We start from the raw sequence: 18563 nt of genomic DNA on the forward strand, positions 1-18563 counted from the left end.
ATGAAATGAAACCTTATAAATGAACTGAAATTGGGAGACTTTTTTTTTTTATTATTATACAATTGACAAATAATATATTGTTTTATTTAAAGTCTACATCTCTCAACTTCCCTTTAGTTTAGCCATATTTGATTAGAACAGCAATGCATTCTGATATTATGGTACAGTATATCTGAAAGATACATGTGATGCTACCTTAGAATTTGGCTAAAAATGATCTTAATTATGCTGGCTTCCTTTTGGAATATGAGAAACGCACTTATGATGCCTTAAAGTGTTGTTTTGGCAGGCAGTTCAGTAGGGTTTGGGCCAGGGCTCATGTTTGATGGGTATGTAAGTTAGTTTGTTCACATGAGAGGTTGTTTGCTCTGCAGCATTACTGCCAAGGTTTGTTAACAGCAAGAATAAAGAGTCTCTCCTGCTGTGTTTGCTCTTAGCTCATGCTAACCTCAGCAGTTCTTGCCTCTGTTCACATTCCTCTTGTATGTGGAAGCTGTTTTATTAGAGTGTTTAAAGGGGGAAAATGCTTTTAAATGTTCTACGACTGTTCAGAACATTTGCAAAACATGGTCCGCAGATGGCAGTATGTCCCTAACATTTACTCACTATTGCTGCGAGCTATTATTAGAACACTCAGTTCTCTTTACCACGTTCTCCCTTCTCTGCCTTACCTCACGTCTCTGTTCGCCATCTGAATATTAATGTTTTTCAGACAATCACTCGGTCTGTTAACAAATCGACGTTAAATTCATTAACAAAGCATCAAATTACAAAAAACTCAACACAAACAAACTACTAACACTTGAGAGATGGATCTGAAGTGAGAGGTGCTGTCAAATGCCACTTTACTCATTATGAATCACCTCGTAACCTTTACTGAGAGAGGAAGAGGGAGAAAGAGTGAGCACAGAAGGAGAAGGTGGTGTAGGAAGAGCCGTACCTGTGAATATCACTCCCCTGCAACACATAGCTTATCCTATAACACATACACATATGATGAAATGGGGGAAAGGTTAGAAAGACTGTATAGGATGGTAAATATTTTCCAAAAACTGTATATGTGGTTCACAAGTAAAAAGGTACTGTGGAGGTATCATATTATAGTGATTGTATTATTATGGTACCTATTACCATATTCATATATTTACCCGTCACTCTAATGTACTTAAAATAATATCATGGTATTACCATAGTCATGTCCAAAAGATATGTCTAAATACCATGGATTTTGTATGGTTAATTAGTTACTTGTTTTACAAGTGTTCATACTTAGTTGAGGTTTTTTCCCCCAAACGTAACTATTTTACAAACATAAATCACACTTTAAATTTTGTGTCTGATTGAAAAGAGGTGTCCTATTACTTTTCTAAGTGATCAGATGTATAATTCTCACCTACAGGATGATAAAACTGGTTAAAATCACATAGACGAGAGCAAAAAATCATGGAAACTTTGGGGATGGGCTCTTTTGATTTGAGACAATAGACAACAGTCACAATTTCTTAGGAAAATAAGCTAATAAGCTGATAAGCTAATTTGTTTTATTTTAAAGGTCGCTGAAGACTTTATCAGTTAAAATAGTGGAAACGATGAACTCACTGGACATCCCTCAATCGCTCGGACCTTGTTTGATAGACGGTTTCTAATTCAAACGGAGCACTTTAGTCGACGCTAATAACGGTCACTTACAATGAGCGCGAAAAACAGACCTCGACACAATGAGGGCGCGAAAATTACGCGGCACAGTTGGACATCCGCTGGTCACGAGCCGAGAGTTATTATTAAAAGCACGAGATCACGACTTCTTACGTGCCCCTGCTGAGCTTTACTAATGTTCCCAGAACGTCCTCGACACCGCGCTAGCACAATGTTCCCGCGGTCTCCTCAAAAACATTTTCACAGCGAGACACTCGCATTCATCTCTAGAGACACAACGGAAATGTCCGGCCGGTCGATAATGACAGATTTCGAGGTCTCATCTCATCAGGTCTCGGTTTTCCTGCGCTCCCTCTCTCTATTTTTCCAAAATGGACGAAATCCGGCTTAGAGATTCGCTGACGTTTCTGACAGGGATAACTACACCAAATTTGTCCAGTTTTCCGGTACCAGCGGGAATCCTGAAGCATCTTTCGTCTGTGATTGGCTGAACGCGTAACGTCTGAGGAAATATGGCCATTTATGTACCGAGGAATGCGCGCCAGTTCACCTGCACGTACGTTGCGTAATGCGACATTTCCCAAGGCTCCGCTTTAATGCATTTAGCAGTCAGTTAACACCGAGGACACTCTGTGAACGCGCGCTAGTGCATGTGCAAAGACTTTTTCTTCCCGTGGAGACGGGAACATTGAACTGTCACCGTGACGAGCGTAAATAACTACTAATACACAAGCCACCAGACTTGACAATCACACGTTAACTGCCTGTAATTGCATGTGTGGGTGAAGCGGTACTGGATGTATTTTTGCATGTTTCAATTGCACTTTGACACAAAGGGACACTGAAGTGTGTGCGTGTGTGTAGCTAAATTCTAATAAGACTTTATTGCTTGCTCAAGGCATCAGACATGATTTGACATTTTATAATAAAACTGACATTCAAGCATAGATCTTCCCACAGATGCCCAAGGTTTTCAAACAGCGGACAATATAAAATATATATATATAATGAATGGCAGTATTCACCATTTACTTTTTTTTTTTTTTTACTTTGTAAGTTATAATCTATTTATATGTAGGCTATGTATATAATTTTAAAAAAATGCTAATTTTGGCTATAAACGGAACAACTCTGTCAGGCAGTGATTTTTATTTCATTTATTTATTTCTCTTCACCCCCAAATGGCAATGAGTTTCGTGGCTGCTTCCAAGTTAAAAAAAAAAAAAATTATTAGTTAAAGTTATGCACGACTCCGGTGTAAAGTGCTTTTGACACCCTTGACTTTTGTTTTATATATATATATATATATATATATATATATATATATATATATATATATATATATATATATATATATATATATATATATACATGCATAATTTTCCGTGTTCATCTCTGCTGTCAATCTCGCCTTTTTATTTGCATGCTTTTTCGTGTTCATGCACCACCATTCTTTGCAAAAATCCATTGTCATTTACAATTTTCAATCCAAAAATCTGGCCGACAAACCAAAAGAACAGTCTGTAACAGGAGACCAATTTAGGATAGAAGGATAGAGGGAGGGAGGGATGAGACTCATTGTGAATTCCGGAAACGCACCTCCACATGGAGAGGTGGGCTGCCACATCCGCGTGATGCTCATCTCGGTCCGCAGCGGCATCGAGCGTGGATTGGTGGGCACGCGGTATTCCCTCTCGTGTGCGTGGAGCATGGGCGTGCTCGGGGAAGCTCGGTCACGCAGCGTGGGCGCAGTGTGTAGAGCGCGGGTATAAAAGCTCGAGCAGAGCGAAGGGAGATGCAGCAGACAGCAGCTCACGCGCTCGGCTCACACACACCGGCAGCAGCATCAGCATCATCATGGTTCTCATCTGGACTCAGTTCGGCGTCAAACACAAGAATGTCAAGTGCAAAGTGCGAGTGATCCACGGAGAGGAGGGATGTACCTCAGAGGTGAGATGCAGCATATAACATTTAAATGAAATGCTAGAATCTATATGTATTTATATTCTCCACCATATAGTACAAACTCACAAACTTTGAGTGTTTATTATATATTGGACAATATAGAGGTATATATATTAAATTCTTATACACCTCTGTATTTTCAGTGTATAAATCTATATATACATGTTACATAGTGGACAATAGCCTATAGAGGTATATATAGATTTGTAAATTATTATATAATGTTATTTCCCTTTATATTTTCCTCTATATAATATATACCCTAATACTTAGAGTATATTATATAATTGAGAATATACAGGTGTATATATACACCTCTATATTCCCCACTATATAAAATGCATATATAGATTTATATATTGGAGAATATAGAGGATGTGATTTTATATTTATATACCTCTGTATTTTCCACTCTATAATAAACACTCAAAGTTTGTGAGTTTGTTATATAATGAGGAATATAGACTTATATATAGATGTATCATTTTTTATATATGCTTCTATATTCTAAACTATATAATATACATCCGAAGACGAAGAGAATTTGGAGGCATATAAAAATCTGTGCATTTATACAGAATTTTTTGTGTGCTTCACTTGAGTGAAAATACAATACTTTTGTTGTATAAATTATATAAATAATAATGTATAAATAATAATGTGATTTTATTACTTGTACATTATAATTTTATATTACATTATTTTGGATTCAATGTTTATGCCGTTATATATATAGCCTACCTGTGCAGAGATGCCCAAATATTCAAAAACTGGGGTGACCCCCAAAAAAAAAACCAGAAAAAAGAAGAATTGGTCACTGAAAAATTAATCTACTCTGAATATTATGGGAACTCCCTTCATGGCTATGGTACTTGCATCTCTGCCTGAACCAAGAAAATTATTTTTATTTTGGATCACCAAGTGTAGGTGAACCAAGGAGAACTAGAAATGATTGTACTCTAAACTCTTGCCATCTGTGTGTGTAGGAAGTGCCTGAAGAACCCGAGGTGTCTAGCCCCCCGTCCTCACCAGAGTGTTTGGATTACTACTCTGTGCTCGGCGTGTCAAGTGACTCTAATGAGGAGGAGATCAGACGGGCGTACAAGCGTCTGGCGCTCCGTTACCACCCAGACAAGAACCCAGACGCAGACGCCGAGGACAAATTCAAACAGATTGCACAAGCCCACGATGTTCTGACAGACCCAGAGAAACGCAGCATCTATGATCAACAAGGTGAGAATAAAGTGCAAGCACAAACATATTTAATATGCATACACTTGCATTTAAAAAATACATTTAAATTAAGATAGATCAATCCCAATATCCCACAAACACACTCATTTCAAATGAACACTGAGTTCAGTGGGTTCCTACAACCCCATTTGAACTGATTCACACACTTGCAGCGCTGGGTGCAAATAGCTGCAAACATGATAAATTATTTATGCATACTTTATTAACCAGCAAATGAACCCTTTTAGCTTTTGCAAAACTGAAGACATGCATGCTAATAAAATCTCTTTAATCTTCAAGGTTTGACCAAAGGGGGTGTGACTCCAGCTGGAAACAAAAGCGACTCCTCTCACAGCTCCTCGAAAGCTGACGCCCACTCCTGGCGCATGTTCTTCAACTTCGAAGTCGACTCTGATGACGACCTGTTTAACCCCTTCCTGCGGAACCCCCTGCCCCACCTCAGCCGTCACCATGGAAACAAGGGCGGGCTCAAGCCATCGGGCGTGGCCGAAGTTCACGAGCTCCTCGTGTCACTGGAGGACATTTTGATGGGCGTGACGAAGCGTGTGAAAGTGACACGCCTCCGGCAGATGGACAAACACGGGTTGAGACCGGAAGAGCGCGTGTTCGACGTCGAGGTGAAGAAGGGATGGAAGGAGGGCACCAGGATCACCTTCCCAAAGGAGGGCCATCAGATGCTCGGCCACACCCCAAGCGACCTGGCCTTTGTTATTAAGGAAAAGAAGCACACCCATTTCAGACGAGACGGCTCACATATTGTGTACACCACCACCATCACGCTGCGAGAGGTGAGATGTGTACATGTGTGTAAGTGTGTATGTGTGCATGGCGGTACGAAATGTTCCCTCGCAGTCGCCGGTACTCAATAAGCCTCTGCAGAAAGCTGCATCTAAATTTAGCATCTCTCCCCCGCAGCCTCAGAGCACACACTCTCCCTCCCATCTCGCACACCAACTCCTCAGCTCTCAGCATCGTCTCAAACACATTCTGTCATTCGCTCTTCTCTAGCAGTGGATCCTTTTTTGCCTATACGCCCTCATGTATCTATTTTCTAAGAAAACTATGAATAGACCCAATAATATATACAGAGCAGGGTGACAAATATAATGGTGATATATACACAATACAGCAAATTAGAATCAAATAACCACTTATTTTACAAAATATTTACTCAAAAAAAAAACAGAAATGGTAAATTATTTTGGACAGATTTTGGAACTGACGATGATTATTGGTCAATGAATTGGCCTGGCTGAAATATCAGTAAATATTCAGTCCATATTTGGCCATTTTAAGATTATCGGCACTGGTAACTGTGCCTGATTGCTCAAAAAAATCTGATATATTAATAAAATTGCAAATTACAATGAAATGAACACTTTGTACACTAAGAGAACAGAAATTGTTAATAATCTGCTGACAGATTTTGGAACTTCTGTCAAATAAAACTTCTGTTAACTAGCCAAACAAAAATCAATCCTTTAATGCCGATAATCTTAAAATGGCCAATTATTAGGCAATTAATTGGCCTATTTTGCCATTTTAAAAATTAGTGACACTGATTTCTGTGCCTGCTTGGCTAATAAACTTAAAATGGCTAATTATTGGTTGATTAATTGGCCTGGCTGAAATATCAGGAAATATTCAGTCCATATTTGGTCATTTTAAGATTATCGGTACAGATAAGTGTGCCTGATTGGCCAATATACTGCAGGAATATTCATAAGACCATCCTGCTCTCTAAACATCAGATTTGGCATCAGCTCTTAAAAACAAACCTTAATTCTTTCATTCTTTCCAGCTCATTTCCATTTTTACTTTTCATACCAAACCTCTCGCCCTCGTTCGCGCTCTCCCTCTCTCCTTTTCCACATCCACTTCATCTTTCTCTTCCCACGCTTACCCTCCCGTCCCCCGCAGACTGGAGCATCATTGAGAAATGAGAGCGATTAGCGGCTCTTTTCTGCTGTTGCATAACTGTAATGTTCAATCTGTCTGGCCTATATTCCGCCCGCGTTCATACTCACATTATATAAAAGCATCATATATAGACAAGTGGATTAGACCTCATAACATATGCCAGAGGGGCATTATAGCTCTTATGCTGCCAAAACACTGCAGCTAGTGATATAACAGATTGTATCTCAAGACAAAGAGAGCTACTGAGGATCGACACAGACCTTTATAACTTCATCAAAGATGATCTTGTGACACAGTGTTTAACGGTTTTCCTCCTTTGTGTTTTTCTCCAGGCTCTATGTGGGTGTACGGTTAATGTCCCTACACTTGACGGACAGATGAAGCCTCTCCCATGCAATGATGTCATCAAGCCCGGCTCAATGAGAAGGCTAATAGGGGAGGGGCTTCCCCGAGTGAAGAACCCCGCCCAGCGTGGAGACCTGCTGGTCGAATTTCAAGTCGTTTTCCCTGATCGCATTCCCCCGAGCAGCAAAGAAATCATCAAACACAGCTTGGGACAGTGTTAACTAAAGAAAACACGCACTCATTCTGGTGACGGACTTAACGTCAGCTGTTTGTCTCTGTGAGGCACACACATTCAAGTGTGAGACGAGATGCTCACTCAAACATATTACATATAGTTATGTAATACCTGTGTTAAGTGTGATTCGTACAGAGATGAAGTGTTTGGGAAAAACACACGAACAGCGCACGCACTAAACACACACCTGCACTGATGGTGCTACTCTGAAGTGTTAGCATACTTCTTTAACCATGACGACCTTGTACTCATGTACAGAACTGTCAGTGATTTAGTCTCTATGAGAGATCCCTGTGTCATGTTCCAATGAATTATTTGTAAAAAGTATATCGAGAAAATGTGAATTTCAGATATGACCTGGCATGTATGATGAACGCATGTTTTGTAAGCAGAAATAAAGTTTTGTTAATGAAATAACTGGAATTTGGTGTTGCGGTCTTTAATGTGTTGAGCACTTAGGATATAAGATGAAAAATACATGCATGGAATGATGCATGCATTAAATTACACATGAGAGGGAAAAAAGAAGGTGTTTTTTGATCAAGTTTGAGGTTTTGGGCTATTTTGCTTCTATAACTTGTCTTCTTTCAGACTAGTCCGAATTACACATTTTAGTGTTTATTGCACTTTATCTATTTCCATATGTAGATTTCAGTAACAATACATATCTTTAAAAGCCATTCTCTTAAAATATTTTTTTTCTCATGCACTGTGACCAAAATCTCCACTTCAGTAGCACTTACATATAGCAAACTTTACAGTTTCATTCCTGACTATATTTTAAAGGTTTTACAAAGGGGTTTGTTCATATATATACAACATCGTAACATTATTATATAACATTTTATTCCTAAAATATAGTGAAAAATTAAAGAGAAATCCAAAATCCCATCTGTAAAAAAAAAACAAGACAACGAAACAAGAATTGTGAACCTGGCTCTATCCAGATTTCTATTTTGGAAATATATGCAAATTAGTGCATATATAATTAGACGTTCCATCATTTGCATATTTAAACCATTATTTGAGATGCTCATAAATGAACAAAATAAATGGTGGAATTTTTGCACTGTGGATTTGAATACTAATAAACACAAAAGCTATATGAGGCCATGGTGCGGTTGATTAAAACTCAGTAGCTGCCATAAAGTTTTAGCTTTTAAATATTTAATCAGCTAACTAATAATAGTTTCAAAGCCTGCTGTATATTCCCTATTGCTTTCTGAAGATGAAAATAGTAACTTTACTTGTATAGCACAAAGAGTCCATATGAAAAACTAATCAAGAACACATCCAACAGTTGTTCACATACATAAAAAGATCAAATCTGTTGGAAATGCCCCAGTGCACAAAGTGTGGTCTATGAGGCCAAACTTTTGGGATACACTGAAACAATAAGCCAGACTCCATCACACAAACTAAAAAGTACCTGATCTCAGTGATGTTTATGTCTGAACGAGAGCAAATCCCTGCATTCATGTTTCAGCATCCACTAGAAAACCTTCCCAGAAGTCTGTAAAGCAGCAAAGGGAGAACAAAGTCCACATATCAAATTTAAAGGAATAATTCACCCAAAAATTCAAATTTGCTGAAAATAAACTCACTCTCAGGCCATCCAAGATGGGTTTATGAGATGAGTTTATTTCTTCATCAGAAAAAATACATAAAAATCTCACCAATGGATCCTCTGCAGTGAATGGGTGACTCCAGAATAATTGTCTAAACAAAAATAAAAACCCAAAAATATGACAAAAACATCACAATAATCCACAAGTAATCCACACCACTCCAGTCCATCAGTAAACAGGCTTGTGAAGCGAAAAGCTGAAAAGATAAAAAAAGAAATGAAAAGAAAAGAAAAGGCATGATTTATATAATTTTCTTCTCAAATAGTTATTCCTGTTTATGTGCAAGTGATCTTTTTCCAAGGAAGGTCCTCCACAGTTGAAATACAGTCAGAAAATGTGCAAAATTGTACCTTTAGGGTTACAAGGTACTCCTAAAAGGTCTGTTTTAGTCCTTTAAAGTAGTAATACGTATCCTTTTTGTGAACATTTTTGGGTAAATAAGGTATAAAGATGACAAGCTATTTGAAGGTACTGCCTCAAGCAGTTTTGCCCCTTATGGTACTATTTTTGCATATTTTTCTAAGAGTACTGTATATTTGATAGGATTTGCCAATGATTCTCTCAAGCTCAACAGACTGGTATTCACAGGAAATGTGCAAATATATGAACTGTCTGAGTGAGAAGAACATTGTCTCGTGTCAGTCATTGCCGCGTCCGTGGCCAGTGAATCATAATCACAGTTTAAAATGACAGTCACACTTACTCAGGGTCAGAATGGCTGTTTTTAGCAGAGTGTGAAACTAGATATATATCTTAGAACAACTAAAAAAAGCAATTCTATATCTGGAGTGTAACTTGGGAAATCCACCAATATGCAGTTGTATTTTTATTTTTATTTAAATTAGCTACATATTATGCAGAAAATGTGTAATTTCTCCTTTTTCTAACTTCAAAAGAGGCAATTCATGACATTTCACAACATGTACAGTGACTGTGTATTTGTGCTTCCAGCATAAGTGGTATGTTCCCTGTGGATGCTTCACTCATTTCTAAACTTCAAAGCCGCCCACAAAATGAATGGACAAAATTATAAGTACTTAAGGGCCTACGGGAATAAAGGTTAGGTTAGCATTTTAAATATGTCTTTGATGGCTTCAAAGTAACAACATGTACAGGGTTTGTGATGGCATTTACATGAACAACAAATGAAAAAGGCACTCTCGCCCATAGACATTAATTGCATGGTGAAAACTCTTCAGTTGAATCTCTTACAAAAAATTAATAAAAATAATAAGTTAAATATAATACAAAAATTGTAATAAAAAAAATACTGAGATATTGATAAGTAACATAATTTTTTTATTTATAGGCCTATACTATTATATTGCTTAGTCATATTTTGAATTCACTTTTTATATTTTCAGTTTTCATTTTAATTAAGTAGCTTTATTTCATTTAGGATAGTTAGTTGAGGTAACGAAATTTCTTTAAAGTTTTTTTTTTTTCACCTAATATTACTGCTTTATTTCAGCTTCTATTTCAACTACCAACAAACGTTTCCCTCAGAAAAAAAATGGTTAAAACGTAAATACCAAGACAAGCTTGTAGGCTATATAACATTTTATTATTTTAAAGTGTCACCAATTAATTATTTCCTTAGCATCCTCTGTACTTTCCTGGTGTTTTGTTTTGTTTCCAGTCAGATATCGGAACCTCAAGTGCTTGATCTTAGCTGAAACTCCAAAAAAGTGCGCACGACTTCCCGCATAAGTGCTTTTACATATTTAACCTCATTCCTGTGTTATTTTAAGAGCTCGCGAACAAAATAGACGTCTTAACACACCAAAGACATTCTCATCTATGAGGTAAGACTGCAAAGTTGTTGTAAACTGTCGGTGAAAAGCCAAAGCTCTTGACGCACTCTGGCGGAATTAATTGATGTCAATGGGGCGCACCTGCGGTTTAACTGTCGGCTGTCAGTTTTAGTCATTTTATTGATATTATTTTACATAAAAACAATAATTAGAGGTACAATTAAGTAAGCATCAAAAGCATAGTGTTTTATCCTGATTTGTGATGAAATGTCGCAGCTGGGATCGGCTGTGCCCTCATCAAACTTACCCGAGGGCCTCCCTGTGTCCAGTTTGGCCCTGCTGATCCTGCTGCTCATTCCCTGCGTCCTTCTGCTCCTGCTGCTCAACTGCCTGTTTGTGGGATACAAGCTGTTCCGCATGACCCTGAGGAAGAGAGACCGCTGCGGCTCGGAAGTCTCGCTCGTGCACTCGTCGTTGTCCACCCGCCAGAGAATCACCCGCTTCTCTGATGAGCCTCTGTTCGCTCCAAACAGAAAGACCAACTACGCCTCGGTCTCGGAGCCGATGCTGGCGCCTCCTATCACCTCGTCCCTGACCTCCTCGGCGGAGAGAAGGGCCACCGGGCAGCGCGCCAGGTTTCTACGCCCGGATGGGGCCACTTACGCCGGGTCCGAGTCACTGCGCGTGCCAAACTGGAGGACGAGCGCCCCGGTTCTGCTACGGTCCAGTGATTCGGACACGGAGCAGGTCAACACGGTGCCCCCGAACTCACCAGCACTGCATGTGACTTCAAACGTGGTAGGGTCAAAAAACTAAACCACTGAAGCACATGATTTAAATGAAATATGAAATAATAGAAAATCTCTTACGAATTTGAATATTAATGGAAGATGTCACGGTTTTTGGTGGTTATAGGCCTAATGTTATTAAATTTTAATAGGCTACCATGGTTCATAGGAATCGTAATTTAAAACTAATAATTTGCCATTTTCATATAGTAGGGTATTTACATAACATTATAACCTACATAAGTGATATATAATGGAAAATTTAGGTTCTTTGAAAAACTATTTGATTGACATTCTTGTATAGTGGGTAGCCTCACAGTATGTCCAAAAAGCATGGTGCTACTATAGCACCATATCCAAAAATAGCATAGATTTGTTTTGATTATGATATTATACTTTTTTAATACTGTGGTTCTTTGAAATGGTCATTTTAAACTATGGTAGTTTGCCCCTTTATATGAGTATTTACATAACACTGTAATGTCCACAAAGCGCATGGTATTAGTAACAGACCTAAAATACCATAGATTTTGATTTATATATTATGGGAAAATTACTACGTGCAGTGTTTATAGAGTAAAACACTGGTGGCAATGGTCAGTGCTGGGAAAATTACTCTATATTGTACTATACTATGCTATAATTGTAGTTAGTAACGTAATCCATTACATTACACATTTTATGTAATCTAACTGGACTACTTATTGATTACTTGTTGTGACCCAACTCATATATCATATTGATTTAAATAGGATAATACTATATCATACTGATACAACATAGTGCATTAAACTTTATCAAGGTTCCTTAAACTGGGGTTCATTAAGTATTTTAATGTGTTTCAAAGACAAAACCTTTCAAAGATGAAGACTTGTGTATAATATGTAATCAGTAATAAAGTTACTGTAGTTTGATAACGAGTATATTAAAATTTTGGAATCTGACTATATTATCCAGATTACATGTAATCAGTTACTTCCCAGCACTGGCAATGGTCTCCATGATCAACTTATCTCACAAAGCCTTTGAGAAACACAGCCCAGTTTATTAGCTTTAGTTTGGTAGCTGAGGAAAACAATTACTTTCTCTACAGTTTTGGGTGCAAGTGAAATGCAAGGTAAAACTTGCCCTTGAGTAATTTAACCATTTAACTGAACTGGTTACAGTTCTCAATGCCGATGACTTCCATGCGTAGAAGCAGCACCATGGAGCTGGAGAGCGCTCCTCTGGATAAGATCCATGTGGAATGCGAGTCCGCCAGCATCATCCCACCGGAGAACTCCTGCTATGTGGCATCGTCAAGCCCCTCGGCTGGGGGTTCTGGACTGGACAGTGACTTCGGAGCCAGTGCAGGTTAGTTTTGTGATCTCATTCATTGAACTGAGGAGACTTCAAAAGCTCAAGCCTAAACTACATATACACTACAAATAGAAAACTTCTGACTGCTAGTGTAAATTTGGAGTCTGTCCATTCTTTGAATTCTCCTAACTGTTCATTTAGGTGTGTCTCTGCGTATCCTTTCTGTGGACAGTGATGGTTTCCCGGGTTCTGCCTGGGCGTCCGCTCTAGAATGGGATTACTACGACCCAAGTTACGTCACTCAGAACCACGTCCGGAAGCACAGATCTCACGCACCCCCCATCACTACCAAACAGTACTGGGTCTAGAGCCCAAGCTCCATAGAGAGAGAGCGAGCCTGAACAAGAACTTCAGAACCAGACTCAATTCAGCCATTCTTACTCTAGAACTTCAGTTGAGCTGAGTCTAGATTTGTCTGGCTTTAGTGCACTTAAAAATGTTCACTTGCTGTTTTAGCTGCAACACATCACATCTTGTTGTCAAAGCACACACTATCAAAAAAAAAAAAAGTTCACGATCACAGCTTACTTCTGCAGCAACTCCAAACACGTTTGTTCCATTTATAAAAATGTTTATAGAATCACTCCACTGTTGCTCTTAGTTTATCACTTTGTTTGACACAGCATTTGTTTTACACTTCTGATTTGTCACTTTTTTATGTTTGCACGTGATTCTCAGCATGGAGTTACTGAGATCTTCAGAAGAGGTTGTTTGAGTTCTTCACAATTTTGACACCCTACACATTCTTGTATTTGTAAACAAAATTTAGATTGTGCCTGAATTGAATAAAGTTTTTAAAAACAGGGTGTCATTTTATTGCTGTAGACGTCTAATGCTAATGTTAAAAGAAACCTTAAATTAAAACAATAGTGTTTCCTAGCAAGTTCAGTTTTCCATACTGTTAAAAGTTTCAAATCTGGTGAACAAAACCTTAATAAAACATGCAAGCTAAAAAAAAAGTAAAAAAAAAAAAAAAAAAAACTCTTCACATAAAACAATTCTCTTCAAACTAGCCTCTGGTTTGCACTGATATTAAAATGTAACTTGTTTTCAAAAGGTTTGAGAAGTACTGAGTGGGTTAGTGGAACAAAAGGATGCATTCAGACAGACATTTCAAACACCACTTTTTATTGAAAACGGTTTATGAGGAGCTGGACGCAGCCACTGCTGCCCGACGGGGCTTGGGCACGGTTCCCTCACGGAATCCATTTCTGAAATACACAAAAAAACATGAGTCAACGTAACACCACGTCACAAATAACAGCCCTAGAGATAATTCACAAGCCCATAGCATGACTGCAAGGGTCTCAAATCCCCCCCAACAGTAGTTTCAAAAAACCCAACTGGTATGAAGATCCTAACAGATACCAATCTCAGCGTATGGGTCAGGCTTACCTCAGTATAAAATTGTTATCACTGGACAGTCATTTGTTCAGACATTTATTTTTGGACATCATTGGTAAGCCACCGTATAGATGCTACAGCATCTCAGGTTTTAGGAAATTATCAAATCATGGGTTGAACAGGAAGATCTCAAACATGACAATACACTGTCATTGTCCGATAACAAAAGGACAAAAAAAAAATACCAATTTTATATCAAGTTAAATGTGGCAGAAATCTGTAAAAACACTTTCAAAAAGGCAAAACTCCCAAAAGTTCAAAAATGCCTCAAGAAAACACCAAAATGAAAGATTAAAAGCATGAAAGTCTGAGCAGACCATTGCATGCCCGTTTCCTCACCTGAACCTGCGGAAAACAACCTTCATGTGTCTCATGCGGCCGGTTCCAGTGGTGCTGCGTCTCTTGGCCTTAACGCTCCAGTTGTCTGCAAACAAAAACAAGTATACTTTAAAATGCATGAAAATAAAACGCATTCCTCTAGCCATCCAGAAACATCTCAGGCTTACCTCAGTTCAAACCTGTTATCACTGGACAGTCATTTGTTCAGACATTTATTTTTAGACATCACTGGTAAGCTTTGATATGCCAGACAGAACACATGCATTTTTGTAGTTCTCCGTCTCTCTCTCTTTTTTTTTTCTTATTTAATAAATTGTGTGCAAGTTTAAAGGAATAGTTCACACCCAAAAAAAAACCAAAAGGCATTTTCATTGTAAACCATTGCAACTGGTCAGAAAGTCTTAATGATGGTTTCTTAGAAAGCCTTTATCTGAAGGACTGGAGTGGTGTGGATTATTGTGATGTTTTTATCAGCTGTTTGGACTCTCATTCTGACGGCACCCATTCACTGCAGAGGATCCACTGCTGAGCAAGTCATGTGATGCTAAATTTCTCCAAATCTGTTCTGATGAAGAATCTTAACTCATCTACATCTTGGGTGGCCTGAGGGTTTTCAGCATAATTAAATTTTTGGGTGAACTACTCCTTTAAATGTTAGCAATGTTTAGATGATATCAAGTCTTTTAGCATGCCAATAAAGCTACTTGAATCAAAACCAATGCAAAAACAACCAAACTTTGAAAGGTGATAGTTCATGCACAAATCAAGACACTTACACTTTCTCTTGCGCTTGGCAGGGTAGCCACACTTCCCGCAGGTGGACTTCTGCAGGTGATACGCCTTGGATCCACATCGGCGGCACAGAGTGTGGCGTCTTATTATGACGCTTACCGAAAGATGACGTACCCTTCGTCTGGAAAACAAGAAATTCATCACATCACTGCCTGAATTTAAACATTCCATTTATACAAAACACAGCAACCTGCCCACCTAGACAGCATTCCTGCAGATGCTGATTTGGACAGAATTACACTCATAAGTGATGACTATGCAGGCAGCTCACTATGATGACAGCTCCCTAGAGTCTGAGATGTTCTTAAATATGTTGTCTAATTAGGTAGCTTACTAGGTTGTTGCCCTCAATGATATAAAGCTAGCTAAACAAGTTTAGACTAAGATGCCAAACAAGTATGTTTTAGGAAGAATAACAATGACTTCCGATTGAACTGTCTAGGGAGGGAAGCACACTAGGATGTAGTGCTGTCTAGAAAGGCAGCTCAATAGGCTCCGAGACACAGCCAAGCATGTTAGCAGAAAGCCTAACCATCTAAACTCATGCTACTAAAGTCACTCAGAAACACAACTCGCTTCGTAACGCTGATCGAAGGTTTAATTTAGACATTTAAACGATTTCAGAGCTAACCGGTATATTTCTCGAGCTCGTTTGGAATTGACCGTGAAGCATAAGCGACATGCTAACCGACAAAATATCATCTAAAACCTTTCAGCATTGAGGAATCACAAACATAACAGATAATATCGAGTCTTGAATATATATGCTTGTGCTATTATTAATGGTTCAGTGATTATAAACGAGATATGAATCAGATGTAAGAGGATTGTGAAGGCAAGGCGCTGTGAAACTCACCATCTTTCCTCAGAGCTGATCGAAAGAGACCGGAAGAGACGCTGGTGTACCAATAAAAAACCACCGGAGCGCTTTCGGTGCAACACCTAAATGCGTCCCCCAAGTGTTACACAACTGCGGACTTGAGCATGCATTTTTCACCCTTTTGGTCACAAAAAGATTAGTTACAGAAATGCCATGTAGATTTATGATGACAAAATTTATATTTTTATATCATATTGAAAACCATAGTGAATTTCCTCTTGTCAAAGAGTAAATCTACTCTTAGTATAACTGAACACTGTACTAACTGACAGGGCTACTTGAATCCAAAACCAATGCAAAACACAACCAAACTTTGAACGGTGGATAGTTCATGCACAAATCAAGACACTTACACTTTCTCTTGCGCTTGGCAGGGTAGCCACACTTCCCGCAGGTGGACTTCTGCAGGTGATACGCCTTGGATCCACATCGGCGGCACAGAGTGTGCGTCTTATTATGACGCTTACCGAAAGATGACGTACCCTTCGTCTGGAAAACAAGAAATTCATCACATCACTGCCTGAATTTAAACATTCCCATTTATACAAAACACAGCAACCTGCCCACCTAGACAGCATTCCTGCAGATGCTGCTTTGGACAGAATTACACTCATAAGTGATGACTATGCAGGCAGCTCACTATGATGACAGCTCCCTAGAGTCTGAGATGTTCTTAAATATGTTGTGTACTAATTAGGTAGCTCACTAGGTTGTTTGCCCTCAATGATATAAAGCTAGCTAAACAAGTTTAGACTAAGATGCCAAACAAGTATGTTTTTAGGAAGAATAACAATGACTTCCGATTGAACTGTCTAGGGAGGGAAGCACACTAGGATGTAGTGCTGTCTAGAAAGGCAGCTCAATAGGCTCCGAGACACAGCCAAGCATGTTAGCAGAAAGCCTAACCATCTAAACTCATGCTACTAAAGTCACTCAGAAACACAACTCGCTTCGTAACGCTGATCTGAAGGTTTAATTTAGACATTTAAACGATTTCAGAGCTAACCGGTATATTTCTCGAGCTCGTTGGAATTGACCGTGAAGCATAAGCGACATGCTAACCGACAAAATATCATCTAAAACCTTTCAGCATTGAGGAATCACAAACATAACAGATAATATCGAGTCTTGAATATATATGCTTGTGCTATTATTAATGGTTCAGTGATTTATAAACGAGATATGAATCAGATGTAAAGAGGATTGTGAAGGCAAGGCGCTGTGAAACTCACCATCTTTCCTCAGAGCTGATCGAAAGAGACCGGAAGAGACGCTGGTGTACCATTAAAAAACCACCGGAGCGCTTTCGGTGCAACACCTAAATGCGTCCCCCAAGTGTTACACTGCGGACTTGAGCATGCATTTTCACCCTTTTGCTCACAAAAAGATTAGTTACAGAAATGCCATGTAGATTTATGATGACAAAATTTATATTTTTATATCATATTGAAAACCATAGTGAATTTCCTCTTGTCAAAGAGTAAATCTACTCTTAGTATAACTGAACACTGTACTTACTGTAAAGGTTAGGTTTGGTGTAAAAGGGCTAATTAGTTCATTTAAAGGCAATATTTAATAACAATGTGTGTGTGTAGTGTGTGTTTTAGTTATAATGGGAACGAAGCCAGCAAGTTTTTTGTTTTATTGATTTTTCTTTTCAAAACAGCCAACAGCCAACGCTGGCAACCATAAACATGAATTACAGAGCTGACAAAAACATCTGGGCTTAAATTGTCCCTGAGACCAAAAAAGAAAAAGAAAAAATTTGATGTCATTCCCTCAAAAAATGTGATGTGAAAGATCAAAGCATTCATTTAAAAGGGATTTGTTAATGTTAAAATTATAGTTTTTAATAATAATAATAATAATAATAATAATAATAATAATATATATATATATATATCATGAAAAGGGCGTTCAAAAGTCCTTGTGTGACATCACTTTAATTATATTTTATTTAAATAGTTCCTCTTAATAATAATAATTATTATTATTCTTTAGGCATTTTATTTATTATTTAGTAACACTTTGCAATAAGGTCACATTAGTTAATATGGAAAATACTTCTAAAGCATTTACTAACCTTAGTTAATTTCATGGTATATTAAAATGATTAAAATCGAAAGGTATCTAACAATTATTTAATGGAAGTGAGTTAACATTAACAATGCACAGTTAATGAACGTAAATAGCTGCTGTCACAAATGTATTGTTCATTGATAGATAATATTAGTTATCTGATGT

At 38.2% G+C, this 18563-nt stretch overlaps 3 protein-coding genes and 2 non-coding genes across 8 annotated transcripts; 2 read left to right on the plus strand and 3 right to left on the minus strand.

Moving 5' to 3' along the window:
• The first annotated feature begins 3446 nt into the window (after window positions 1-3446).
• LOC109063203 (dnaJ homolog subfamily B member 5-like) lies at window positions 3447-7798 on the plus strand. Its single transcript, XM_042778601.1, has 4 exons — window positions 3447-3606; window positions 4608-4854; window positions 5155-5663; window positions 7128-7798. Exons 1-4 carry the CDS (start codon window positions 3514-3516, stop codon window positions 7359-7361), a joined length of 1083 nt encoding a protein of 360 aa, XP_042634535.1. The 5' UTR covers window positions 3447-3513; the 3' UTR covers window positions 7362-7798.
• A 2828-nt stretch (window positions 7799-10626) lies between these two features.
• On the plus strand, window positions 10627-13707 carry LOC109063211 (protein huluwa-like). Of its 3 annotated transcripts, none has more exons than XM_019080298.2 (4): window positions 10627-10808; window positions 11087-11555; window positions 12712-12898; window positions 13046-13707. In XM_019080298.2, the coding sequence occupies exons 1-4, from the start codon at window positions 10804-10806 to the stop codon at window positions 13210-13212; spliced, it is 828 nt and encodes a 275-aa protein (XP_018935843.1). In that variant the 5' UTR covers window positions 10627-10803; the 3' UTR covers window positions 13213-13707. The 3 variants fall into 3 exon arrangements, with proteins under 3 accessions (XP_018935843.1, XP_042634537.1, XP_042634536.1); XM_042778603.1 differs by having other exon boundaries at window positions 10628-10808; window positions 11034-11555; XM_042778602.1 differs by lacking the exon at window positions 10627-10808 and having other exon boundaries at window positions 10860-11555.
• Window positions 13708-14015: 308 nt separating this feature from the next.
• LOC109063218 (60S ribosomal protein L37) lies at window positions 14016-17707 on the minus strand. 2 transcript variants are annotated; one of them, XR_006162890.1, is made up of 4 exons: window positions 16296-16362; window positions 15424-15560; window positions 14648-14732; window positions 14016-14115 (listed from the first exon to the last, which is right to left on the minus strand). XR_006162890.1 is itself a non-coding variant. In XM_042778605.1 (4 exons), exons 1-4 carry the CDS (start codon window positions 17552-17554, stop codon window positions 14046-14048), a joined length of 294 nt encoding a protein of 97 aa, XP_042634539.1. In that variant the 5' UTR covers window positions 17555-17707; the 3' UTR covers window positions 14016-14045. The 2 variants fall into 2 exon arrangements, 1 of the variants encoding a protein (XP_042634539.1); XM_042778605.1 differs by lacking the exons at window positions 15424-15560; window positions 16296-16362 and adding exons at window positions 16673-16808; window positions 17552-17707.
• On the minus strand, window positions 14293-14370 carry LOC122134823. Its single transcript, XR_006153119.1, has one exon. It is a non-coding gene; the product is annotated as a small nucleolar RNA SNORD72 (small nucleolar RNA).
• Window positions 14808-14885, minus strand: LOC122134822. Its single transcript, XR_006153118.1, has one exon. It is a non-coding gene; the product is annotated as a small nucleolar RNA SNORD72 (small nucleolar RNA).
• Window positions 17708-18563: the final 856 nt, after the last annotated feature.

This window comes from Cyprinus carpio, chromosome A21 (genome assembly GCF_018340385.1).
Source record: "Cyprinus carpio isolate SPL01 chromosome A21, ASM1834038v1, whole genome shotgun sequence".
NCBI classification, from domain to species: domain Eukaryota; kingdom Metazoa; phylum Chordata; class Actinopteri; order Cypriniformes; family Cyprinidae; genus Cyprinus; species Cyprinus carpio.

What these genes read in the sequence shown, in the direction of transcription:
- LOC109063218 (XM_042778605.1), bottom strand. An exon ending in TGCCAAGCGCAAGAGAAAGT is followed by an intron (nt 14,733 to 16,672) that starts GTAAGTGTCTTG and finishes TTTTGTTTGCAG; the next exon opens with ACAACTGGAGCGTTAAGGCC. An exon ending in GTTGTTTTCCGCAGGTTCAG is followed by an intron (nt 14,116 to 14,647) that starts GTGAGGAAACGG and finishes TGTGTATTTCAG; the next exon opens with AAATGGATTCCGTGAGGGAA.
- LOC109063211 (XM_042778602.1), top strand. Translation starts at nt 11,025, where the DNA reads ATGTCGCAGCTGGGATCGGCTGTGCCCTCATCAAACTTACCCGAGGGC. An exon ending in TGCATGTGACTTCAAACGTG is followed by an intron (nt 11,556 to 12,711) that starts GTAGGGTCAAAA and finishes AACTGGTTACAG; the next exon opens with TTCTCAATGCCGATGACTTC. An exon ending in TGACTTCGGAGCCAGTGCAG is followed by an intron (nt 12,899 to 13,045) that starts GTTAGTTTTGTG and finishes CTGTTCATTTAG; the next exon opens with GTGTGTCTCTGCGTATCCTT.
- LOC109063203 (XM_042778601.1), top strand. Translation starts at nt 3,514, where the DNA reads ATGGTTCTCATCTGGACTCAGTTCGGCGTCAAACACAAGAATGTCAAG. An exon ending in AGGAGGGATGTACCTCAGAG is followed by an intron (nt 3,607 to 4,607) that starts GTGAGATGCAGC and finishes CTGTGTGTGTAG; the next exon opens with GAAGTGCCTGAAGAACCCGA. An exon ending in CCACCATCACGCTGCGAGAG is followed by an intron (nt 5,664 to 7,127) that starts GTGAGATGTGTA and finishes GTTTTTCTCCAG; the next exon opens with GCTCTATGTGGGTGTACGGT.